Raw genomic sequence first — 27560 nt, forward strand, 5'->3', positions numbered from 1 at the left:
CCCTAAGCTGTAAACAATGAAAAAGTCCATCAACAGTAGATTGGATAAACTGTAATTTAATCATATGATGGAATTCAATATAGAATAGAAATAAATGAACTTCTGCTGCATGCACTAAGGATGGGTTTTACAAACATAATGATGAATGAAACAAGCCATATATAAAAGAATACATGATGTATAATCCAATTTATATAAAGGTTCATAATATGCAAAACCTAATTTCTGTTAGAAGTCAACTGTGGTCAATTTTGAGGAGGTAACAGCTAATTTTTATTTCATATTTGCAATGAGAAATACATACTTCCTTTCTTTTAAACCACTCTTATGAACATTCATACTTCCTTTCTTTTAAAAACACTTCTGCTCACAGTGTGGTCCATGGACCACTGCTAGTTGGTCAGTTGCTTATTACTGGGTCACAACAAGGTATGTAATGAAATTGAAAACAAGCGATTTTAAATGTTTGTAGAAACTTGACAGAGGAAGTTTATGCCCGCTGAATGAATAATAAAAAATTTAGGGTTGTATTTTCAATGACTACTGTCATTTGTCTAGTCATTCTTTGTGTGTTATATAGGTTCACAAACAGTAGGTAAATTTGTGGAATAGTACCTTAAACTGTTGAATATTATATTTGCAAGCTACATCATGTACAGTGTTTACTAGGACTTCAAAAGTTTTTACCAAAAAAGTCATATCCCTTACTGAATTCCCATGGTTTCTACCTTGTGAGTTTTTTGATGTACAATGAGGTTTGACTTACAACTGAAGAACTTCCCACATTCTTTACATTCATATGGTTTCTCTCCTGTGTGAGTCTTCTGGTGGCGAATGAGGTTTGATTTCCTACTAAAGGCTTTCCCACACTGAGGACATCCATTGGATTTCTCTCCTGTATGTATTCTCTGATGAACAGTGAGGATTGCCTTCTGGCGGAAGGACTTCCCACATTCATTACAAATATAGGGTTTTTCCCCAGTATGAATTCTTTGATGGAGAGTGAGGGTTGTCTTTTGGCAGAAGGACTTTCCACATTCACTGCATATATAGGGTTTCTCTCCTGTGTGAGTTCTCTGATGTACAGTGAGGGTTGTCTTCTGGATAAATGCCTTCCCACATTCATTACATTGATATGGTTTCTCTCCTGTGTGAGTTCTCTGATGATCAATGAGGTATGACTTCTTTCTAAAAGCACTTCCACACTGAGTACATTCATAGGCTTTCTCCCCTGTATGTGTTTTGTGATGTCTAGTGAGAGTTGCCTTCTGGCGGAAGGACTTCCCACAATCCATACAGATGTAGGGCTTCCCCTCTATATGTGTTTTCTCATGAAGAGTGAGGGCTGTCTTTTGACGGAAAGCTTTTCCACATTGATTGCAGACATAAGGTTTCTCACCTGTGTGAATTCGTTGATGTTCAATGAGATATGACTTCCTTCTAAAGCTATTTCCACAATAAGGACACTGAAAGGGTTTCTCTTCTGTTTGAGATCTCTGATGCATGATAAAAATAGACTTCCTGCAGAGGAACTTACCGTATTTGCTGTATCCATGGGTTTTCTTCTCAATAAGAGTTTGTGAATGGGCACTGAGATTTGACTTTTCGATTAAGGCTATTCCATCTTTATTGTATTCATAGGGTTTTTCTCCTCTGTGAGCTCTAGTATGTGTAAATAACATTCCTTTCATAAGGAAGGATTTTTCACATTCATTATGATCTAAAGATTGCTCAGGAGTTTGAGTCTTCTGATGTTGAATAAGCTCTTGTTTACCACTCAGACTCCTTTCTGTTTGTTTACAGAGATTCACTGTAGTATGAATTTTCTCATTTTTAGTATTGAGGAATGATTTCTCCCATCCATTACTCTCAGCGAACTTCTCTCTTACAGGGCTTATATTTCTACTGACTAATTCCGAAATATTTTTTAAAACCTTTCCATCAGGCTTATATTCACGTAGTATTGTTTTTGACATAATACGGTTCTTGCCTACAGGAAACGTTTTCCCAAAAATATTACTTCTTTCCTTAATTAATCTTTTGTGGTTGATGAATATGACTGATCGAGAGTGCCTGTCTTGGTATTCTTTGAACTTCACTAAAGCATCTTCAGCTTTTCCGTCTTCTTCTAGAAGAGAATAACAACACTGTAAGTTTTCACATAAATGTTATGGATTGGATGTATATACAAACAACCCATTGTGCAATTGTCTGCCTCACTATCGTGATCTACACAAAGGCCAAAATAAATTACCTCTTGGTAGGGAAAATTCATATGATATAAACACAAAGCCTGCTACACAGTTAAAATGAGGAAAAAATGGCATAAGAAAAGAACACTCATACCTTTGGCATATTGTTAATATAAGCTACCTTGAGCAGGTATAATAAACACAAGGACAAGTAAACAGAAGACAAAGGATGATGAAAGTGGGATTGTTCTTGGAATGGGCAGATTCAGAAATAAGGGAGTGAGCTTATTAAGGGTACTAACCAGTAAGCAAGGAAAATGTTCAGGTAGAAATGAAAGCCTAAATATTATTCCCTCATGCCTAAATATGTGTTATAAAATACTTCCACTTGTTTCTTCCTCACTTGCATGTATCCCATCCATGGCGAATGAACTTTCTCAAGCACTCATTTCCTAGTGTTGAGAGAAACACTGTTTATAGCCTAGGCCCTAACTCTCCACACAACTTATTTTCTCCTGAAAGGGAAGACTTTGAGAAACCTCTTTCCATTAGGAATTGTAAAATAAACCAGAGAACAAAGTATACTTAAAACATGAATATAATCACTGTTGTATTCTGACTGCTGTTACCATCAATTTTTTCTTCCAGAAATGGTCAGTAACTAAATTCTCCTGACCATCAATTCTAACTTTTCCTCCTTTGATTTGCTGAATTACTCTTTCAATTTTCAGGAATGATGGGTTTACGTTTTCCTCTCAATGCAGTAACATAACTTAACTCCATTATTCCCTATGGGGGATGTGAAGGCCTAGATTCCTCAACCATATGCTTACAGCACTAATTGATTCTGTTATTTTTCTTTCTTTTTTTAAACTCTATTATTTTTCTTAAAATTTTTGGCTATATCTGATTATTGTTACCTTATCACCACCCATGTCTAGTAGGGTAATTTAAAATACGGATTGATGAATCCATATATATTATAAATAATACACAAGTACAATTGACTTGTGTCTTATTTACAATAGCCCTTAACTGGTAACTGCCCAAGTATTCATCAAAAGGTAAATGGTAATACTGTGTCATGTATATATACAATACAATACTACTCACCAATAAAAAAAAAAATCTGATACACAGTGGAAAGAGATGAATCTCATTTTTCAGAGTGAAAGCTTTATGCAAAAGAGTATATATTATACAATTACATTTATGTGCAGTTCTAGAACACACTAAAAGTAATCTGTATTAGTAACTAGAGTTAAATCATCTTTCTAAGAACCACAACCACCTTCAGAGACATTCTACTATTCATTTATCCAAAAGCCTTCATATATTATTTGTATCCTTTAATGTATACAATTTATCTGAAATTAGATTATAATTATAGCCTGGACCATCCATTTCAAGAACTCTTTCAACAATCTGCTATTTTAGTATGAATATTATATGTAGAATGCTCATTTGATAATATTGCCTTCCCAACTAAAAGTTAAGCTCTTGGATGTCAACATATTATTGACTATCTTCTGAGTATACATTAACACACGGTTATCTGAGATAAAGGAATATGATCTTGGCATGTATATTTAAAAGCACTTATGATTAAATGATTTCTGAATGGATGAGAAAGATGTTTTCTTTGCATAGCATCAAGAGAGGTAACTGGGGCACCTGGGTGGCTCAGTCGTTAAGCGTCTTGCCTTCAGCTCAGCTCATGATCCCGGGGTCCTGGGATCGAGCCCTACATCAGGCTCCCTGCTCAGCGGGAAGCCTGCTTCTCCCTCTAGCACTCCTCCTGCTTATGTTTCCTCTCTCGCTGTCTCTCTGTCTGTCAGATAAATAAATAAAATCTTAAAAACAAGAGAGAGGTAACTATTGAATATCTAGCCTCTATTATTACAGTAAGAATAAGTAAAAGAGAGAACCTTATTTGGGGGAAATGTTAACTGGATGGGGAAAGAAGTTTGATCATAACAGAGGATGCATCTGTTCATAATTTTCAGATATGAGTAGAATATGCAGCAAAATAGGAATTGACATGGCCTGGAGTAGTCAAGGAACATTTCACGGAGGGAGCAAAACTTGATCTTTTAACTAAATGATATGTAGTATTGTATAGTAAAGAATATAACCTTGCGCAAAGAGACATCTGACATTTGCCTTTGGCTTCTGGGAAGTAATCACTAAGCCCTTGGAATATACATTTGTTTGCCTGGGAGCTTTTGGCCAGCCAGAAAATCACAATGTAATTTAGGGAGGTCTTTGACCCACACCAACAGTGTGATTTAGAGTGTGTGCTTTGGGTCACACAGTATCAGCTTGACCTCTCAAGGGGCTGAAAACTGAGATTGGCTACATGTACAGTTAATCATGCCTAGTCATGGAGCCCCAATATAAACTCTGGACAATGGACTCAGGGGATGCTTCCCTGGTTGGCAATATTCTGTAGGTATTGTCACACCAGCAAGGTAATGCTGTCTATGATTCTATAGAGAGAGGTTAACTAGAAGCTTCGTGTTTGGTACCTTCCTGGACTCTGCCCTTTGTGTTTAGCTGATTCTTTTTTTTTTTTTTTTAAAGATTTTATTTATTTATTTGACAGAGAACACAAGTAGGCAGAGAGGCAGGCAGAGAGAGAGGAGGAAGCAGGCTCCCCGCTGAGCAGAGAGCCCGATGCGGGGCTCGATCCCAGGACCCTGAGATCATGACCTGAGCCGAAGGCAGTGGCTTTAACCCACTGAGCCACCCAGGTGCCCCAGTGTTTAGCTGATTCTAATCCGTATTTTTTCTTCTGTAATAAACCATAACTGTATTATAGCTTTCAGCAAGTTCCCTGAGTCCTTATAGCATAGTGTTGATATTCATGCTAGGCTTGGGGACTCCTGAAATTATAGTTGGCGTCAGAAGTGAGGGTAGTCTTGTACTACTGTACCCTCTAAGCTGTAGTTGGCTAACTTTGCAAGTGTCTACATGGGTATGTAGCAGCTATCACACAGAGAAAGGTCCAGTTGTGACGAATAAAATCAATTGTATGGAATACACCTGGGGGACTAGAACAAAGAGAGATGAATAGAATTCTCAGTCACAGAGAGAAATAAATTTGGAAATGATCAGAAGGGAAATTTTTCTGTCAGAAGGAACTTAAATTTTATATAATAAGTGATATCTTTTTGGTATATTGATAGTATAAATGGAATAACTAGGTAAAAACCATGGCAAATCCAAATAGTAATTACAGCAGTTACTGAAATATGCTCTCCTTTTGGAAGAGGTCGGTAGCAAATGAGAATATGAGAGTAGATGTGAAGATATTTCAGAGTAAAATAACACAAATTGTGGAGAGATCATTAAGTATAGCAAAGATGAGGGCACCTGGGTGGCTCAGTTGGTTAAAGCCTCTGCCTTTGGCTTGGGTCATGATCCCAGGGTCCTGGGATCAAGCCCCACATCAGGCTCTCCACTCAGCAGGGAGCCTGCTTCCCCCTCTCTCTCTGCCTGCGTCTCTGCCTACTTGTGATCTCTCTCTGTGTCAAATAAATAAATAAAATCTTTAAAAAAAAAAAGTATAGCAGAGATGATGGAAGCAACCTGATACTAGAAGGGGCTGACTATGGGGAAAAAAGGAAATAGAAAGAAATAAGGATAACGTAAAGACAATGACTATTATTTCTGATAAATCAATAATTGAAAGGATGACACAACTGAATGTTGTATTGCTGTAGGCAGATCAAAATATACACTAGAGTTCAAGTGGGAGAAGTGGGCTGAAAAAGTATATTTGAAAGCCATTCAGGGCACCTGGGTGGCTCAGTGGGTTAAGCCGCTGCCTTCGGCTCAGGTCATGATCTCAGGGTCCTGGGATCGAGTCCCACATCGGGCTCTCTGCTCAGCAGGAAGCCTGCTTCCCTCTCTCTCTCTCTCTGCCTGCCTCTCCGTCTACTTGTGATCTCTCTCTGTCAAATAAATAAATAAAATCTTTAAAAAAAAAAAAAAAAGAAAGCCATTCACATAAAACAAGAAAACCACACTTGAGAATGGATCAGATTATTATAGTTTACAGGACTTTTTCTAAGAGAGAGAGAATGCACAGACGTGGAAGTGGTCAGGGAGATATGCAGGGGGAGAAGGTGAGAAAATCCCAAGCAGACTGCACTGAGTGCAGAGCCCAATACAAGGCTTGACCCCACAACTGGAGACCAAAACCTGAGTGACCAGAGTGGAAACCGAGAGTCGGATGCTTAATTGACTGTACCACCCAGGTGCCCCAACTCATAGGACTTTTATAAAGGCAAGGATTGAAGATGAAGAAAGAGCCTTTAAGGATACCAGTGAGAGACCACTGAAATAAAATCAACTTATTCAGTAAGTATTTAATTTCCTAGGCAATAAAGAAGGAGGGAGGAAAAGCAATGAAGATGTGAAAAGGCACTCGGGGAAATAGGATTAAAATGAGTTAGTGTTTTTTATCCAAATCAAGGTGGGTAGGTATCAGGTATCTGAGCACTATGCTATGGAACACAGAAACTTATTGGAAATAAATATATTGAAAAAAAGTGATACTAAAATTATCTTAGGTCCACAGTATATGTATTTTGAAATCTGATGGCAAGTGTCATGGTGAAAATAGGATGTGAGCCGACTGCAAGAAACAGTTAGGATATTGCACAGGTAAAAGAAAGAAAATGAAAACTAAGAGGAAGAAATATTAGACAATGTTTTCTTTGTTTATTTTTTTTGATAGATTTAAGAATACCTATAAATAGGAGATTAAAGAAAAAAGAGAAAGGACTGAAATGTTAAAGACATGAAAATCAAGAAAAAAGGCCTAAACCTAAATCCCAAAATGTGATTCATGGACCTTAGTACGTGAGATCCTTATGTGAGAGGCAGGGAAGGGGAGAGGCAGTCCAGAGAATCAAAACGATTTTTGTTAATAACAACACTCCATTTGTCTTTTTAAGCTGGGTGTCTCATTAGTACTTACAGAATTTTATTTTATGAAGGTGACTGATGACATAGGCTAATGCCATTAAAAGATTTTCACTACATTTCCTGAGAGGAGGTGACATATCATGCTTTGTAGGGCCACACGTAGGAGCAGCAGGCTTGGTCAGGAGGCAGAAGGGAGAGAGTGGGAAGCCTAGCCAAAGCCTTTTTTGGGACTTGCTTGCATGGGAAAGGCAAAGCAGGATAGGGGAAACAGTTTAAGAATGGCTTTTTTGAACAGTATTGGAAGCTATGGGTTACAGGGGTGGTCTATAGTTGTGTAAGGTACCTGGCCCCACGTGATTTAGGGGCCAGAAAATGTTGCCTTGGTGTGACAGTTAGGTAAAGGAGGTAGTTGAGGTATGGACTTGGGATTGGTTGTTTTTTGTATGAAAGGCGGGCTTACCAACAGACTGTCTACTCTCTCTACAGATTAGCTAGCTCTGGGAGGGGCAATCTCTCCCCAGCCAGCAAGGCCCTCCAAAGTTGTCAAAACATCATAAAATATAAAAGATAAAAAATATGATTAATACAGCAGGTAAAATGCTGGCACATCAGCAGAAATGAAAACACTGGCACCAATCTATAATAGTAATCACTACATTTCTATTCCATAAGAAAAAAGGTGTCATGTAAGACTATTTTTGATAGAGCAAGAAAAAATCATTAATTTTATTAGATCTCCATCCTTGAAGACACATATTTTCAATATTCTGTGTGATGATTAAAGACGTGTATGCATGAAGCACTTCTGTTGCATACCAGAGTATAATATATTTTGTGAAGAGAAGTGCTGGTGTAATAATTTGAGTTGAGAACTGAATACAGGGCCCTCTTCCCCTCCTGCTGCATCCAAAAACAGAATGTTCCTGTGAAACGTTTCATAAGCTGAAATGGCATAAAGTGAAGAAGCAATTACCATTAATTTACACAGAAAATTTTTTTAGTATTCCCAGATCCAAAAAAATAACCTTTCCTCAGCTCTTCTGACACATCTTGCTAATCAATGTGCAGAATAAATTGAGACAAAGCACAGATGCTCAAAGCTATGGCAGCCTGATGCTGAGATGCTGAGTGTAGTTCTGGGGGAGGAGCTTGGCTGGGCCTCTACAGCTCTCAGCAAAACAAAGTGCTATTTTTGCTTTTCACCTCGTTTTATAAAAGCAAAGAATCCTCTTCAGATTTTTTTGGTTAGTGAAGACAGGTACTAATGGAGATCTTTACGAAAACCAAAGTGGCATAACATGAACTTTCAAAAAGCAGGGAATATCTGTATCTACTTTTTATGAAAGAGCATTTATTTGAGAGTACAACTGATTATTATTCAGACATGGGTATCTAGTAGACATTTTTCTTAAGATTTTATTTATTTATTTGACAGAGACAGAGATCACAAGTAGGAAGAGAAGCAGGCGGGGGAGAGGGGGCGGAAGCAGGCTCCCCACTGAGCAGAGAGCCCGATGCGGGGCTCGATCTCAGGACCCTGAGATCATGACCTGAGCTGAAGGCAGAGGCTTTAACACTGAGCCACCAGGCGCCCCTAGACATTTTTTTTTAAGATGTTGTTTATTTGTCAGCAAGCACAAGCTGGGGGAACAGCAGACAGAGGAAGAAGCAGGCTCCCTACTGAGCAAGGAGCCCGATGCAGGACCCTGGTATCATGACCTAAGCTAAAGGCAGACACATAACTGACTGAGCCACCCGGGCGTCCCTCTGGTAGACATTTTCTTGAACAATGTGAGCATGTTAATTCAAGGAAAACATATGCTAATATTTGTAACCAATGAATATTTGTAACCAATGACCTTTCAAATAAAGGTCATTTTGTTAGAAAGCTTTTATTTGCTACTGTGAGCTTGTCAGCTTCCCAATTCTTAGACTTTTCTTTTTTTTTTTTTTAAAGATTTTATTTATTTATTTGACAGAGAGATCACAAGCAGGCAGAGAGGCAGGCAGAGAGAGAGGAGGAAGCAGGCTCCCCGCTGAGCAGAGAGCCCGATGCGGGGCTCGATCCCAGGACCCTGAGATCATGACCTGAGCCGAAGGCAGCGGCTTAACCCACTGAGCCACCCAGGCGCCCCGACTTTTCTGATGATATTAACAAATATTAACAAATTATTAACTGATTCTGATGATATTAACAAATGTGGCCTCTGGTATTTTTTTAAAATTAATATTGTATATGGAAATACGTTAAAATTTGGAAGATGTTAGATGTCACTGAACTGTTACTTTCCAAATGATTAACACATAATATTACCGAAAATGTATGGGTAAAATACCCATTTAAGTAGACCACTGGATTTTATTTAACAGTGTACAAAAGTTCATTGTTACGATTTCAGGTTCTATATTGCAACTAGCTGTTCAGGAACTACCAATTGTTACATCTGGGTGTAGTGTTAATGAAGAATATCTGTGACAATCTAAAGAGGCTTTTAAATACGTCTCATCAGGGATGCCTGGGTGCTCAGTTGATTAAGCATCTCCCTTTGGCTCAGGTCATGATCCCAGGGTTCTGGAATTGAGTCCCGCATTCCATCGGGCTCCTTGCTCAGCAGGGAGCCTGCTTCTCCCTCTGCCTGCCACTCCCACTGCTTGTGCTCACTCTCTATTTTTCTCTTTCCCTCTCTGACAGATAAATAAAATCTTTAAAAAATATATATATATTTCTCATTCAACCTATGTATGATGCATGAAGGAGGCTTTCTTCATATATTTTGATTCAAACAATTTTTTGCAACAAATTGAATACAGAATCATATGTGAAAATCAGCTATTTATTAAATAAATTTCAATTATGTAACAATTCCACTTTTGTCACTATTGTTTTTCTTTTTGGAGACAGTTATTTTTTGTAAAAATATGATTTTAAGTCAACATGTAATAAATATATTGTTTAAAATGATAAAAAATATTTTGTTTTAACTTCTCACACATTTCTGGTAAAAGCTGAAAATGGTACAGTAACTTTTAAAAGCTGACAGTTTCTAAAAAAGAGAACTATACACCTGCTTAATGAATGAGTGATACCACCTGCTAGGTGTTTACTGAGGAGAAATAAAAACGTCTGTTCACAAAAAGATGTTTACAAGAATGTAATGTTCACAATAGCTTTATTCATAATGGCCCCAAACTGGAACATTTCAAGTGTCTATGAACTGGAGATGTATAAACAAACTGGTATATTCATACAACTGAATACTATTCTATAATTAAAACTACTGCAAAAACATGTATATATGTCTCACATATTAAGCTGAATTAAAGAAAATAGATATGAAAAAGGTATGGATAGACAAAACTAATCTATGCTGGTAGAAATCACAAGTGTGATTATCCTAGTGGAAGGGACTGACTTGGAAGAGACCTGAAGGAACTTAATGGGTTAATGGAAATGTTCTTTATATTGGGTATGACATACATGGGTTTATGCTTCTGTCAGAACTCAAAGGACTTCACACTTAAGATCTCCACATACAGGGGTGCCTGGGTGGCTCAGTGGGTTAAAGCCTCTGCCTTCGGCTCAGGTCATGATCCCAGGGTCCTGGTATCGAGCCCCACGTTGGGCTCTCTGCTCAGCAGGGAGCCTGCTTCCTCCTCTCTCTCTGCCTGCCTCTCTGCCTACTTGTAATCTCTGTGTCAAATAAATAAAATCTTAAAAAAAAAAAAAAAGATCTCCACGTACATTATACCTACAAAACATGGAGTAGATTCTCGGTAAGATAATAGCAGTCAGTATCTCTATAAACAATAAGGTAAACAAGGGAAGAACTTTCATGAGATGTGATAGTCATAATCAAAATTTAGATTTTAGAGGGATAGAAGTCAGTCATGTATAGGCATGTCAAAGACCTCAGGCCTTTAAAAACAGATCACAACTACTTAAAAAAACCAAAATAATGGGCGCCAGGGTGGCTCAGTGGGTTAAGCCTCTGCCTTCGGCTCAGGTCATAATCTCAGGCTCCTGAGATCGAGTCCCGCATCGGGCTCTCTGCTTGGGAGGGAGCCTGCTTCCTCCTCTCTCTCTCTCTGCCTGCCTCTCTGCCTACTTGTGATTTTTCTCTGATAAATAAACAAACAAACAAACAAATAAATAAAATCTTTAAAAAATAAATATTAAAAAAAATGTAAAAACCCAAAATAAAAAATAACAGGTGTTGGTGAGGATGTGGAGAAACTGAAAGTCTTGGAAATGTAAAATGGTGTAGCTATTGTGGAAAACAGTATGGTGGTTCCTCAAAACAGTAAACATAGAATTATATATGTTCCAGCATGTATATACATTCTGGGTATATATCAAAAAAGCTGAAAGCAAAGACTCAAGTAGATATTTGCATGCTCATGTTCATAGCAGCATTATTCATAGTAGCCAAAAGGTAGAAACAACTCAAACGTCCATTGCATGAGCAACATATGATATAGACATGCGGTTGGAATATTACTCAGCCTTAAAAAGGAAGGAAATTCTGATATACTACAATATGGGTAGACCTTGAGGACATTATGTTAAATGAAAAAACTAATCACAAAAAGACAAATACCACATGACTCCACATTTATGAAGTACCTAGGCAGATAAATTCATAGAAACAGAAAGTAGAACGGTGGTTGCCAGAGGCTAGGGGGAGAAGGTAATGTGGAGTTATTTTTGAATGAGTACAGTTTTAGTCCTACAACATGAAAAGAGTTCTGGAGATGGATGGTGGTGATAATTGCACAATGTAAATGTGCTTAATGCCACTGAACTATATGCTTAAAAATGCTTAAGATAATAAGTTTTATGTTATGTGTATTTTACCACAATTAAAAAAATAGATCCCACAAAACATGTGAATGTGTCAACTACCTGAGTCCACTGATTTAACTCTGTACAGACTCACCAAGGTAGCTCTGACTTGGAAAAATTCTCTCCGCTGTCCACGGTTCTTCTCCTTGTTCCAACTTGCGGATCATATCGGGCTTAGTTATGTGAAACCCTGGTAATAAAAAATGAGATTTGGTATAAGCTGCTTGGGCTTCAAAACTATTGAAGGGAGAGAAAGATATAGCTCTAAGGTGACAGACAAGGTATGCATTAACATCTTACCAAGTTAATACCTTGCACTAGGCAAGTGAGGACCTAATCACACTGTCTGCTAACAAAAAGGGAGTCATCACCTCTGATCTCTGAAATTCTAAGTTCCATATGCTTTAGAAATTCTTGAAAGGATATGTATGATGTTGAAAGATTCAAGGAATTTTCCTTACCAACAGAGATGAGATGGCAGTAGTTTTCCAACATGACATCCCTGTAGAGGGCCTTCTGTGCAGGATCCAGTTGCTGCCATTCCTCCTGGGTGAAGTCCACAGTCACATCCTTGAATGACACTGATCCCTGTAAGGGCATACTCTAGTTCATCCTAAAGTGATTGGAACTAGTGAGAACTAGATATTGGAGACCATGTTCAGTGGTCAGACTAGTTTTCTTATTTTGTGTTTTCTACTGTAGAAATTTCTCTCTGATAATATTTACTTATTATCTCATGCTAAAAATATATAAGATCATACTATTTGCCTTAAATGTGACTGGTTGCCTGGTGGACCAAAATGAATAAAACCCTGGCCTTGCTCATGAAAAGTTACTGGTTACGTGAGAGGCATACATATAAATACATACACTCAACAGGTATTACAGATGAATGACAGAAATATGTACAAGGGAAATGCTATGAAGTGAAGAAAAATTTCATTTTGTATTCCAAGGCTTCACTGAGGACATCAAAATTTTGTCCTCACAATGAATTTGTTTTGTACAGTGTATCAGCTTTTAAAATTCATGGGGAAAAGAAAATTAGTAAATTGAGGAAACAGCAAAAGGCACAGTATGTTAGGAAAGAGTCTTTGTGCTCTAAGAAGAAAAACATATATCAAAGTGGGCATGTTCATGGAATAATACTAGAATTTTCCTACAGAGCAGTGGTCTTAAAAATGTACTGAGAACACTCTCAACATATTTATATTTACTTATAAGGCATCAGTCAGCATTAACGGCAATCCATAGAGTTGATGATCTGCTCCTGAATACGATCTGTTAGTATTTTCCTCCCTTTCAATATACTGTCTTGTACATTCTATTCTAATGCATACCCCACTTTGCTTGTTCTGCTGCTTTGTGGAGTATAAAGAAATGCTAAATAGCACCTATGTTATCTGATAAAATTTGTACTTCAAAGGCAATACTCTTGAAGACTGGAGAAGGCTTGAGGTGTGTTAAGTGGGAAAGAAAATTAAGTAACCATTGTTGGAGATGTTTACTAGATTAAGGTGGTATTAGTGGTCTAGAGAGGAGAAAACTGGTTAGTGGATAATGGGTTGCAAAAGAATTGGTCATAAATTGGTTGTAGAGTGACAAAAAAGAAGCATAGCTCTTGGGTTACCTGTATAGGCAAGTGGGGAGGTGCTGAGACTAGAAAATGGAAATGGAAAACAGAAGAAAGAATAAGCTGGACCAAAGGAGATAATGAAGTAAACCTTGGAAATGTACTTCAAGTGTCTATGGGACATTCAGGTGGTCATAACTTTTGGAGATTGGATATATGATTCTGACACTCTGAATGGAAGTCTAGGATGGAGAGAGGTATGTATTTGAGAGTCACTAGAATTTGATCAGTATAACCTTTAGAATGGATCTGTGCATAGAGAAAAAGAGTGAAGAGAAGAGAACAAATTGGCATCTGGGGAAAATCAGTATTTTTTTTTAAGATTTTATTTATTTATTTGACAGACAGAAATCACAAGTAGGTAGAGAAGCAGGCAGAGAGAGAGGAGGAGGCAGGCTCCCCACCAAGCAGAGAGCCTGATGCGGGACTCGATCCCAGGACCCTGGGATCATGACCTGAGCTGAAGGCAGAGGCTTTAACCCACTGACCCACCCAGGCACCCGAAAATCAGTATTTTGAAGATGGGTAGATGAAGATGAATGTTCTGACAGACATGAAAATAGGGAAAAGTGCCACCTTTGATTCAAAGTAGAATGTTTCAAGAATGGACTAGCATATGCATTTCATTCTGCTGCACCCACATATAAAAAATTAGAAGAAACTAAAAAGATAAAAAAATCTGTAACAGCATTGAAATACTGGAAAGGTTTTCCCTGGCTGGCCACCGTTTGTATGAATTGGATAAAATGGACAGGAAAATCACAGAAGGAGAAGGCAAAATCATAGTTTTCTGTACTTGCAACTTGCAAACAAATCTCTATCTTGGAAACCTCACACAACAAGACAGCTTACCACAAACAAATAATGTGATTTACCAACTCTACCTCCTATAGTATCATTGCAAAACCTAAGTTATTGGAGATGATCAAAGCTTTTCCATGTCTGTTCCTTGACTCCTCACAACTTAGATCTCAAATCAGTGTCTAGACAAGATAGATTCATTAAAGATAGATAGATTCAGTAAAGTAATATATTCCCTTTTAAATCAAAATAATACTTTTTTGTTCTAGCAGTACTTTTGTGAGAAGACTAAGAAAGGAGATGATGAGTAATATACCAAGTCAATATGTAAACATTGGCTACACCTAGAAGGTACACGTGCAAAGGCTTATGTTTATCTGGTTGGAATAAGAAAAACTGGGAAGAGGTCTGCAACTAGGTGGGGAAGATGAGGAACATAGGATGCAAAATTTAGGGATGTAAAACCCTAAACACACTCCTCACATTTTACGCTCAGGCCACTTGCTTGCCCTACTGGAGACAAGTTTCATGGAAGCAATTGCCAACATCCTGGAAATTTAAGGATAGGGAAGCAAATGTTTATATCACCTGAAAATAACTTATTTCAGAAAGAGAGGAAACATCATCTCACCTGAGGCATGGCTTTGAGATTTGCAAGAGATGAACCTTCTCTTTTGAGCCTTTCTTTTGGAAAAGGGAAGAATCCTGAGAAGGCAGAGATGAGAGGATACAAAGAGCATGTGAAATCATATTTGACTTAGATCTCCCAGAATAATTCTGTTAAATCTGCATCAGTTTTCACTGTTGCAGCACTTGCCCACTCTGTGTACCCACAGGTATCCAGGGTGGTGATTAGTTGAGAAAAAGGGCAAATCCTGCTCCCTTACCACCAGTAACCTAGTCTCTTCATGAATTAGATTGAATCTGGGCAATCTGTCGTTGGTGGAGAGAGGGAACATTGTGCTTTTCCCTCTGCAGCTCTACCTTCCATCTCCCATGGAAGGCAGGTTTGTCATATATTTCCAAATAGTTCTTCAGGGACTTTCTACCAATTTACACTGTTAGTATCAGCACAGGAGAATACCTCCCCATACTCTGATGAATGCGATTGATAATAAATTTTTAATCTCTGCCTAATAGGTATATATTGTAGTTCTAGCTTACACATTTCTTACTATGAGAGAATAAGCTCCTTTTCTTTTCTATTTCTATAATGGCATCTTCTTGTAGTATGTCTATTTTTCTCATGTTTTAATTTCCTAATTGATATTATATTTTTATTTAGTAAACTAACCCTTTATTTTATTTTATTTTATTTTAAAGATTTTATTTATTTATTTGACAGAGAGAGATCACAAGTAGAGAGAGAGGCAGGCGGAGAGAGAGGAGGGAGCAGGCTCCCTGCTGAGCAGAGAGCCCGATGCGGGACTCGATCCCAGGACCCTGAGATCATGACCTGAGCCGAAGGCAGCGGCTTAACCCACTGAGCCACCCAGGCGCCCCTAACCCTTTATTTTAAATTAGAAATAATTTTTCTTAGTTGCTTCTATGACTATTAAAGTGTTTTTACCTTGTGAAGCTTTCCTTTTATTATTATTTTTAAAGATTTTATTTATTTGACAGAGAGATCACAAGTAGGCAGAGAGGCAGGCAGAGAGAGAGGGGGAAGCAGGCTCCCCGCTGAGCAGAGAGCCAGATGCGGGGCTCGATCCCACTACCCTGGGATCATGACCCAAGCCAAAGGCAGAGGCTTAATCCACTAAGCCACCCAGGCACCCCCCTTGTGAAGCTTTCTTTGTATGTCTTCTTGTTTAGCAATACTACAAATATGTAAGTAATCCATATTTTTTCAATTAATGTGAAATGGCATCCCTATCATATATTACATATCCCTATATGCTTGAGAATATCTGAATTTTAAGTTCCTCTACTTAATCTTTATTGATTCACCTGTATCATAGTGATAAGCATAATTATTGAAAATTAACTTAATAATTTACTAATAGCTAATTTAACTACTGAACAACACTTTTTAGTAGTACAGGTATGGCACTAGAAAAGAAATTGATCTTTCCATTCCGTAATGTGGGTTTCCTGGGGAGAGGATGATACCATGCTAAATGAAATCTAAAGTACTGACTGCTACAGTGAATGTTTTAATTAGCAAACTATTTAACTATTAAAATGAGACTGGCCTTGTGATTAAAAGTATACCAAGTACTTTTTTATTGTCTTAGAATGCCTGAAGAAGCTAATGACCCTGCCATTGATTTCATCCAGAAGCAGGAAACGTCACGCATACATCAGTGTTGAAAGTACTGGTTATGGACAAAAGTTGTTTTTTACTGCTTCCTATCCATGGAGCACTATTAATTTCAACACATTGGTTTTAGTGTTTCCCTGTATTGAATCTTACCATCTGGAAAATGAAATCTTACCTCTTTCTTTCCAATACTCATACCTCTATTTGCTAAATTGCTACTGAGGTACAATTTTGGAGGTAGGCTTAATGACCACTCTTCAGATAATCACATCTTAAAAACCCAACTAGACAGTGGTTATGCAGTTTTTCAATCACAAAACCATCACAAATAATAACAGTAGGTTACAAACACATGCACAGTTACATTCAACCAAACTTACTTCAGAAAACCCCCATCTCACAGTACCCATATGTCATTTACAACCTCAGACAGCACACTGCATAATTCCAGGCAAAGTCACAAAATCACTTTAGTTTCTTCATAGTCACCTATAGTATCAAGCAGGACTCACACCTACTCTAAAATTAGACACGTAAGGAGGAAATCCGAGGCAGCTACACAACTCCGTCCACTTTTCACACATTCGGTCCCAACATCTCACAGAGTAGCAGGCACCCAAAACGCAGCAGGTTGGGCACAAGAGGCCGCCTCAATTCGGGACACACACGCAGCGCCCGCTGTTTGAGGCCCCGCTCCCAGCGATCGAGCTTCCTCCGGGTCAAAACAGACAAACCCCTCCCCTCGCGGAGCTCGCTTAAAGTCAGACCTGATTGTCACCCTCAGGGTCACGCCCACGGGCCACGCCCGAGGCCCCGCTCGCACGGATCCGAGTGACTGATTACCGTGGGCTCGGTTCCGGTTCCCTCCTCAGAATTACCAAGCCGGGCTTGAACTCCCTGTTTCCTCCCTGGCCTCCCCTCCGGGACCGGACAGCTAGCCTGGCCTCTCGGTCCGAGCACCGGGATCCCGCCTCCTCAAGAGCCCCTAGGACCTACCAACCTCACCCCCGGCCAAGGATCAGTCGTCTGCGCCTGCGCACTCCCGCGTGGGCCGGAGCTCCCAGGAGTCCACGGGGCGGTGCGTTAGTAGCCTAACTGTGCAAGCTACCGGCTTTGGGGGCTGTTTGTGTCAACGTCCGCGCTTTTCCAGAGTGGACTACGTTTCTCACAGGTTAGTGAGTTAGTGAACTTCATTCTCTGGTTCATTTTCCTCTAGGCTTACGGTCACAGTTTTCCGTGTGGTGAGTGACCCCGGTCTGGGTGCGGGAGGAGCTCCCCGCGGGAGGTCCGGAGTTTTCCAGGTGCGTTCTGAGCAGGTGGAGCAGGAGCGTCAGGCCAGTGTGGAGAAGGTGATTGTGTGTTTGTGTGAACGTGTGTGCGGGATTGTGTGACCGAATCGGCGTGGGATGTGATCAGGAGTGTGTGTGTGTGTGTGTGTGTGTGTGTGTGCGCGCGCGCGCGCGCGCGGTGGGGAGGCTCTGAGTGGTCCAGATTGAGGATCCTGGGACTGTGTGGGGGCGGAGCCTTTTTTTATGACCCTGTTCAGTTGTGACTGTGAGGTGTGTTGTACTGTGATTAAGTGGTTCCATGACAGCGCTATTGTGACCAACCGAAGGCTAATCAGAATTGGCCTAGTGTAGCTTTTTAAATTTTTAGATAAGGCAGAGCTTCATTTTTGCAGTTCTGGTGCTGAGGAATCTGTGGACAAGATCCCCGTGTGACTCAGTCTGTGCCTGTGAAAGGCCTCGAGGCCATAGTTAACCACAAGGGCCCCCCTGTTCTGAAGGATGGCCTTTGTTGCCTTCATCAGTGCACGCTGTATGTAAGATCCAGCCTAGTGCTTGAAGGAATAGAGTACATTGAGTGTAGCCTATTCTTGACTCAATTGTAAGTTCCACTTGGAATTTTTTGTATTGGGTTTTCTTTCAGTGCCTCTATCATTTCATCTTATAACCACACTGCACAGAAATGCTAGTTGCACAGAAATGGCTGTCAAAGGGAAGTTGAACATTTGAGACCTAGAATGAAGGTTACTACTAAAACACAGCCCTATGTTTATTGTGGCAATTTCAGAGCTGGAATTGCCCCCAAGGCAAGGTCCTGGGAATACATGATACTGAGGCACCAAGAATAGGATTACTTCCTTAGCTCTGTGGGGTCAGCCTGCATATTGCAAATCCATGGCATTTTTATAGCTCTGTTGACAGAAAACTGCTGTGAACATAGAAACAGATTGCAGTCCCAGGTTTCAGTGAATATGGATTTTCCTTATGGTACAGGGAACAGTCAACAGTATTCCAGTCTTTCTCATACCTCCATTAGTATGTGCTTAGTACATATCACGGGGGCTTGTTAGTGATGAGGGAGTGTGTTCTTGTTTAGCCTGTCTGGGCTCCAGGAAAGGCCTATGTTGTGCTTTCCTTTCCTTTCCCGTTTTTGCTCTATTCCAAAGAAGAGCAATGAGGGAAGAACATTGTTATAGTTACATATCTCAAAGCCAAGCTAGAAGTCATCTTGAGCTTTCTCTTTGTTTTGTGAAATTTCATTTTTGTTTTTCAGGATACAGAATAACTTCATCTTAAATGCCCGCCAAATAGTGACTTACACATTTACCTGGTCTCTAGGTCTTCTCTTCCCAGTTAATGATGGTACCATGAGGATGGATCTCCTTTCCCAGTTCCTCATCAAATGCTGTTTCTACAGTTAATTTTCATATAGACACTTGCCAACACTTCCCCTTGTATGCTTTTTGTTGTGTTCTCATCATGCAGACATAGTCCTTTTTTATTTTACACAGTGATTTGTTAAGGAGGAGACCAATATTTAGGTAGAATTATACATTTGATACTTTAGATATTCTCCAGACACATGAGTGGAAAAATGGCAAGGTGGATAGTTTGATTTCAGTGTACTGTATAATGGTCTCTGAGTCTTGAGCAGGGGTCAGCCGACTTTGACACAGCAGGCCAAATCCAGCTTGTGTCCTGTTTTTTTGGGTCTGTGAACTAAGTCTGGTTTTAACATTTCTCAATAATTAAAAAATATCAGAAGGAGAGCCATATTTCATGACATGTGAAAATTATATGAATTTCAAATTTTGATGTCTACAAATAAAGTTTTGAATTTGGTTAGTGAAAAAGTTTGTGGAAATTTGTTAACTCTTTTGTTAAATAAGCACCTACATAATATCCTTGATTTTACTTTTAGGCCCACAAAGCCTAGCATATTTTCTATCCTTTACAGAAGTTACTGACCCCTAATCTAGAGTATCTAAATTAAAATCTTAGTTTTGCTGTTTAGTATTTGTGAGTTTGGATGATATGTTCAGCATCTTTCTATTCCATAACTTGTAAAATGCAAATAACATGAATTTCAAAGGCTTTTTTGAGGATTAGGAGCTTTAATATTAATAGGGCACTAGAACAGTGACTGACAATAATAAATACTTAAGTTAAAAACTTGTTATTTAAGGGGCGCCTGGGTGGCTCAGTGGGTTAAGCCGCTGCCTTCGGCTCAGGTCATGATCCCAGGTCCTGGGTTTGAGCCCCACATCGGGCTTTCTGCTCAGCAGGGAGCCTGCTTCCTCCTCTCTCTCTGCCTGCCTCTCTGCTTACTTGTGATTTCTCTCTGTCAAATAAATAAATAAAATCTTTAAAAAAAAAAAACTTGTTATTTAAAAAAAAATTTTTATTTTTTTAATTTCAGTGTTCCAGAATTCATTGTTTATGCACCACACCCGGTGCTCCATGCAATATGTGCCCTCTATAGTACCCATCTCACCCAACCTCCTACCCCTCTCCCCTCCAAAACTCTCAGATTGTTTCTCAGAGTCCACAGTCTCTCATGGTTCGTCTCCCCCTCCAATTTCCCCCAACTCCCTTCTCTCCATCTCCCCATGTCCTCCGTGTTATTCCTTATGCTCCACAAATAAGGGAAACCATATGATAATTGACTCTCTCTGCTTGACTTATTTCCCTCAGCATAACCTCTTCCAGTCTCGTCCATGTTGATACAAAAGTTGGGTATTCATCCTTTCTGATGGAGGCATAATGCTCCATAGTATATATGGACCACATCTTCCTTATCCATTCGTCCATTGAAGGGCATCTTGGTTCTTTCCACAATTTGGCGACTGTGGCCATTGCTGCTATGAATACTGGGGTACAGATGGCTCTTCTTTTCACTACGTCTGTTATCTTTGGGGTAAATACCCAGTAGTGCAATTGCAGGGTCATAGGGAAGCTCTATTTTTAATAAAAACTTGTTATTATGTGGATAATCTAGTCTACCTTCATAGATAAGGAGCAGTGGAAATGAGAAATTAATTGTAATAGACACTTGTAAGTAAGAAAATGGACCATATGTTCAGATGGTCTAGAACAGGAATCCTTCACCTTAAATGATTTTCCTTGGAATTGTATACCCAATTATTGCATATTTATTTTATTAATGCATACTTTTCTTGGGGAAAAGTCTATAATTTTATGATACTGTCTAAGGTGTACATGACCTAAACAAGTTTGGAACCACTAACTTAGTTATAATAACTTATACTTGGAAGTTGACTTTAGGAGGAGTTTGTCTAAAAATAATTTCCTGTATTATGTAAGTATTATTAATCACATTACATTTAGATTAATATTATATAAAGAGATATTCTGATATCAAAAATATAAAATTTAATGCTATGCAGTTTTCATGTTTATGAACTAAAGTACTCAAGAAATTGCCAAATTATAAAGTTTAACTATTATATGCATTTCTTAGCAGTTTTTCAAGGATTATATCCAATAAGGTACATTAACCAGGCATTCAGTGAGAAAGGCAATGATAAAGCCTCATTTATTAAGGCTCTACTATGGGGGCCTCTGGTTGGCTCAGTCGTTTAGCCTCTGCCTTCGGCTCAGGGCATGATCCCAGTGTCCTGGGATCCAGCCCTGCATCGGGCTTCCTCCTTACAGGGAAGCCTACTTCTCCCTCTCCTACTCCCCCTGCTTGTGCTCCCTCTCTTGCTGTGTCTCTCTCTGTCAAATAAATAAAATCTTAAAAAAAAAAAAAACTCTATTATGGACCAGTTTAGTCTGAAAATGTCACCTGAGTTGTGCTCATTCACAGGCCAGTCTTAAAATGGAAAGTGTCTCATATTGATGAAATAAAGTAAAGAGGGAAGGAGACTTGGTAGGTTTATTAAGTCATAGTTTTCATAAGTAAAAGATGGCCCATCCTATAATTCTTTTTAGAAAAATGCTTTAAATGGAAATTGTTCTATATTCCTGATGATGAAATTCACATAGTCTTCTTGAAAAAATTATTAATCCAAGATAAACTTATATAATAGAAAGTTAAGAGTGCTCATAATTTTAGGGGTGCTTGGCTGGCTCAGTCAGAAGAGCACATGACTCTTGATCTTGAGGTTTTGAGTTTGAGCCCCACGTTGGGTGTAAAAATTAATAAAAAATAAATAAAAATTTTAAAAAGTATGCATAATTTTAGCATCTAGAAATAGTCACTAACATTCTGGTATACTTTAAGTTTTCCTTGTGCATATGTTTATGATTTTGTGTTTTTAGAAAAATTTACAAGGATTAGTCATTAAAATAAGACCTCTTAGACTGAAGGAGGATTTCAGTCCAATCACTGGTTTTGTTATACTTCCATGTCTGTAGTATCAAATGACAGAACTAAAACAATTTAGTGATAAGTTTGATGCTTTTTTATTCAAAGGAAAACAATTCATGGATTGGGGGAGTACTGTGCCTCCCATGCAGTGGGACATTTCCGGAGGGATTTTGGGCAAGAGAGAGTTTTCTAGAATGTTAGAAGGACCAACACAGAAATGGTATGATTGGTTAAGAGGTCAGGAATTTCTTCAAAAGACTAGTAGGTCCTATTTTTTCAGGAGAGGTAAGCTGGCTAAAGCTGGGATGACAGATTGTGATTGGTATATGTTAGGATTCCTTGACAGGTGTTTCCTTTAAGTGCAGACGAATTAAACTTTAGATTTGTGATGTGGGCCAGGTCACTAAGGTGGCCTCCATTTTGTGAGTTTTTTTTTTTTTTAAGATTTTATTTATTTATTTATTGGACAGAGAGATCACAAGTACGCAGAGAGGCAGGCAGAAAGAGAGGGAGAAGCAGGCTCCCCGCTGAGCAGAGAGCCTGATGCGGGGCTTGATCCCAGGACCCTGAGATCACGACCCGAGCCGAAGGCAGAGGCTTAACCCACTGAGCCACCCAGGCACCCCATTTTGTGGGTTTTGATATACAAATCAGTTTTATCAGTTGGTAGAAGAAGGAAGTGACAATGATGCCCAACTGATTTGACAAACCTTTTGACTATTTGCATCTTTTGGAATTATATAGATATCAATTTATGCATAATTCCAGGAGAACAAATTATCAAGTAAGGGTACTCAGAATTAGGTATTTCTTTTTTTTTTCTTCTTTTTTCTTTCACAAGACAGCACCAATATCTCAAGAGCAAGTATCTTGTCTCCGTTATATAATTTATGCTGACAAGGTTGGGTTTATAATTTCAGATAACAATTAGATGTTAGTAGTTATACATTAAAATCTGGGTTAGACAGAAAACAAGATTGAGTTTTTGTTAACATTTTCAGTTTGTTACCTAAGTGGGTCAGATTCTCTGAGCTAGTTTTAGGAGACAGAGTGGTGACTCTGTAGCTGCTGTCCTTTTTTTTCCTGAAAGTCGTTGTGGTAATGTTGTTAGTGGAGACTATATATATATTTTTAAAGATTTTATTTATTTATTTATTTGACAGAGAGAGGGAGATCACAAGTAGGCAGAGAGGCAGACAGAGAGAGAAAGGAGGAAGCAGGCTCCCTAGTGAGCAGAGAGCCCGAGCCCGATGTGGGGCTCAATCCCAGGACCCTGGGATCATGACCTGAGCCCAAGGCAGAGGCTTTAACCCACTGAGCTACCCAAGCGCCCCAAGAATTTCTATCTTTTTTGAGACACCTTATTTGATATAGCATTGTCATCATGCTTTTATTTCTTTAATATGATTTCCTTTAGTTCTTTGAATATATTTACAATGGTTTCTTTGATGTCTTTGTGTGTTAAATCTGACATCTGGTTGCTCTAACAGGCAGATTTTCTTTTTGCCAGTGTATGGCTTATACTCTGCAGTTTCTATGCATGTCTTACACATTTTCTGTTGGCAGATAGACATTTTATTTGTCAAAGATTTTATTTATTTATTTGAGAGAAGGAGAGCACAAGGAGGGGGAGAAGCAGACTCCCCACCAAGCGGGGAGCCTGACACAGGGCTTAGTGCCAGGACTCTAGGATCATTACCTGAGCAAAGGTAGATGCTTAACTGAGACATCCAGGTGGCCCACAAATAGACATTTTAGATAAGATATTGTTATTTCTGCATTTACCAGCTTAGGAAAATGTCAGAGGAAAATGATGTTTTCAAGAGGAGATGGAGGAAGGGCCTGAACTGTTCCATGGCCACAAAAACCAGTTAAGGGGTATAAATGGAGCAAAACCAAACCAAATCAAACCAAACCAAAAAACAAAGGGAGATTTTTTTTTTTTTTTTTTTTTTACAAAGTTTGATTCTGGGAAACTAATGTTTGGTTTAAAACTTGCTGAAAAGAGGGACACCTGGGTGGCTCAGTTGGTTAAGCAGCTGCCTTCGGCTCAGGTCATGATCTCAGCGTCCTGGGATCGAGTCCCACGTCGGGCTCCTTGCTCGTCAGGGAGCCTGCTTCTCCCTCTGCCTCTGCCTGCCATTCTGTCTGCCTGTGCTCGCTCTCTCTCCCTCTCTCTCTCTGACAAATAAATAAATAAAATCTTTAAAAAAAAAAAAACTTGCTGAAAAGAACAACATTAGTTTGGTCTTTGTAAGAGTATCTGTTGTATACTGCATCGCTTTCTTTCTGACCTCAATATGGAAATTAAAGAGGGAGGAATAGGTAAGCCGGGAATATAGAAGGGCTAATCCAATCCATCTCTAAACACTGTCACCCTTAGCTGGTGGGAAAAAGAGAGCAAGGGAAGGGAAAATAGTTTTAAATGTTTGGTCTTAAGTCTACTTTGCAACCTCTCATTATTTTACTGTATTTTAGGGCTTTTTGATATAAAATTTGTATATACTGGGGCGCCTGAGTGGCTCAGTGGGTTAAGCCGCTGCCTTCGGCTCAGTTCATGATCCCAGGTCCTGGGTTCGAGCCCCACATCGGGCTTTCTGCTCAGCAGGGAGCCTGCTTCCTCCTCTCTCTCTGCCTGCCTCTCTGCCTACTTGTGATTTCTCTCTGTCAAATAAATAAAATCTTTAAAAAAAATTTGTATATACTGTATACATAGGTATGAAAAATACCAACTGACCTTAGTAAGTACCCCTCAATATGCTCTAGTCCTAGGCAAACGTTAATTCACTTTGTCTATTTATTTGCCTTTTCTGGACATCTCATATAGATGGAATTATACAACACGTTGTCCTTTGTGACTAGCTTCTTTTATTTACTATAGAGTTTTGAAGGTTCATGTTGTATATAGCATGTATCAGTATTAATTTCTTTTTATTGTGTGGATATGCCACATTTTGTTTATCCCTTTATCAGTTGATGGATCTTTGGGTTGTTTTTAGTTTGGGGCTATCATAAGTAATGCTATCATGAACATTCATGTACAAGGTTTTCATTGAATATATGCTTTAATTCTCTTATATATGGAAAAGTAGAACTGGTGGGTCATATGGTAATTCTATGTTTCACTTTCTGAGGAGCTGTTATGAATAATGCTGCTATGAACATATGTGTATGTTTTGCGTGAACATATACTTTCATTTCTCTTGTGTATATACATGGAAGTAGAACTGTGGATGTATGTTTAACCATCTGAGGAACTGCTAGGTTATTTTCCACAGTAATTCACCATTTTATATTCTGCCTAGCAGTGTATGAGTTTTTGCTTTTCCATATCCTCATTATCTTTAATTTTGATTATAGCCATCCTTGTGGGTGTGTACTATTTTATTATTATTTTGCTTTGCATAATAGTAGGGCCTGAACTATAACTTTAGCCTGTTGGCTAAAGGAGGTCATGGGATTTTATTATATCTTTATGTATACAGAAAGTAAACAATTCCCTTAACATAAAATCTTGTATTTACATTCAGTAAAACACCAATGACAGTTTAAATATTATTACCAGGCTAGCAAACAGTGAAATAAACAACTAATTAGGTTTACAGGTTTAGAAGGTGAGGGAAAGGAGAATGAGGCCAATATTCATTTACTATTCTCAGTTCAACACCTTATTATATCAGTTTCTCTGAAATAAATTAAGCCTTAGGCTAAGATGTTTACTTTGTAAGATGAAACAGGACTTAAAAGCTCAAAATATAATAGAAAATGCAGAAGAAATTTTTTTTTAAAGATTTTATTTATTTATTTGACAGAGAGAGATCGCAAGATCTCTCTAGACGGTGAGGAAGGCAGAGAGAGAGAGAGAGGGAAGCAGGCTTCCTGCTGAGCAGAGAGCCTGATGTGGGACTCGATCCCAGGACCCTGAGATCATGACCTGAGCCGAAGGCAGCGGCTTAACCCACTGAGCCACCCAGGCGCCCCTGCAGAAGAAATTTTTTAAAGACACAATATAATGTAGAGCATCTGATGTTCAGTAGTCAGGATGACATTTCATGTTCCATCTTACACAATCCTGTCTTTGCCTGATTTTTCACTGTTTCATCTTCTGCCTCATGATGAATATGTGAGCCACCTAAACAATGTAGCATGTACATCAAGAAACCATATATACTCATACTCACAAGACGTAAGGGTAAATGTACGACGTTGCTTACAGATCCACAGTTACTGACCCATTTCGGAACTGGGCTGTCTGTGCCATTAACCATCACCAGCCAGGGATGGATTCATTAAGGATCCAGGCTGTCATTACCTTCTGTCCCACCAAAACTCAACCTTCCATGTTGACACTGTTGAAGGAAAGAAGGCATATCAATATGATTTACTTAGCTAATTAACAAGAATTCATAGCAATCTCTTTTGGTGTGCATAGTGCCTTACATTATACAACTTTCCAGCTGTTTTTTAGTTTTGTGACATACAGGTAGAAAAACACTCATCTACTGAATGACTACATTGCAGGCACTTTATATTCTTTATAACTACCCTTTCATTTACAGAGAATGGGCAGAGCAGCAGCACGTCTATCTTCATTTTTTATCTGAAGAGAATGAGTCTCAGTGATATTAAAGGATGTATTAATGAAAAATGCTGCAGGTGGGGACTGGAATCTAGATGTGTTTGACTCCAGAACTCATGAACATTAACCTGTATCTGACTCTCTCCACACAAGGTTGATCTGGGAATACCTGCTGGTCAGGAGGCAGCCCATTTTACTCAAATTATTAAAAAAACTTCACACTCATACTTTAGCCCCCATAAACCTCTAAACTGGAAGTAATGGGAGGGCAGGGAGTGCAAAGTGATAGGCTTGAATCTTTAACCAATACTTTTTCTTTCTGCAGTCAGCAGGATTCATTTTCCCAAATACACAGACTGAGAAAAGCAATGACACTGAACGTTAGCCTTAACAACTGACCTGTTATCCTGCTGAGCCTTAATCTTCCAAGAGCTGTTGCTCAAGCCTCCTTTTAGCACCACATCCCACCTCCCTAATATCTTGTTATTCAAGCTTATACTTGGTTCTTCTGTTAGACTTTGAATTCTACTGGATCTATCAAGTTTTCTTTATTCTTCTTTTTCCTCAACTGGATTAAAAAATATTCTATCGCTTTTAGAGGTTACCCTTAAATTTTTAATTTGTATCTTTGATTCGTAATTAGTTGGCATCTCAAGAAACACCTTAGAATGCTTTAAGTACTGGCATGCCTGGGT

At 38.9% G+C, this 27560-nt stretch overlaps 2 protein-coding genes across 10 annotated transcripts in view; one reads left to right on the top strand and one right to left on the bottom strand.

Moving 5' to 3' along the window:
• Nucleotides 1-40: 40 nt before the first annotated feature.
• On the bottom strand, nt 41-17679 carry ZNF382 (zinc finger protein 382). 9 transcript variants are annotated; one of them, XM_047709498.1, is made up of 5 exons: nt 17511-17679; nt 15036-15109; nt 12432-12516; nt 12065-12160; nt 41-2128 (listed from the first exon to the last, which is right to left on the bottom strand). In XM_047709498.1, exons 2-5 carry the CDS (start codon nt 15042-15044, stop codon nt 705-707), a joined length of 1614 nt encoding a protein of 537 aa, XP_047565454.1. In that variant the 5' UTR covers nt 15045-15109; nt 17511-17679; the 3' UTR covers nt 41-704. The 9 variants fall into 9 exon arrangements, with proteins under 9 accessions (XP_047565454.1, XP_047565451.1, XP_047565449.1 ...); XM_047709495.1 differs by having other exon boundaries at nt 12432-12558; nt 17511-17678; XM_047709493.1 differs by having other exon boundaries at nt 12432-12583; nt 17511-17678.
• A 104-nt stretch (nt 17680-17783) lies between these two features.
• ZNF260 (zinc finger protein 260) overlaps nt 17784-27560 on the top strand; it is a 120108-nt gene continuing 110331 nt past the window's right edge. The window contains exon 1 of the mRNA XM_047709528.1: nt 17784-17838. The gene's annotated coding sequence lies outside the window, so the exon portion shown is untranslated. The remainder of the gene's footprint in view (nt 17839-27560) is intronic.

Source organism: Lutra lutra, chromosome 17 (genome assembly GCF_902655055.1).
Source record: "Lutra lutra chromosome 17, mLutLut1.2, whole genome shotgun sequence".
NCBI classification, from domain to species: Eukaryota; Metazoa; Chordata; class Mammalia; order Carnivora; family Mustelidae; genus Lutra; species Lutra lutra.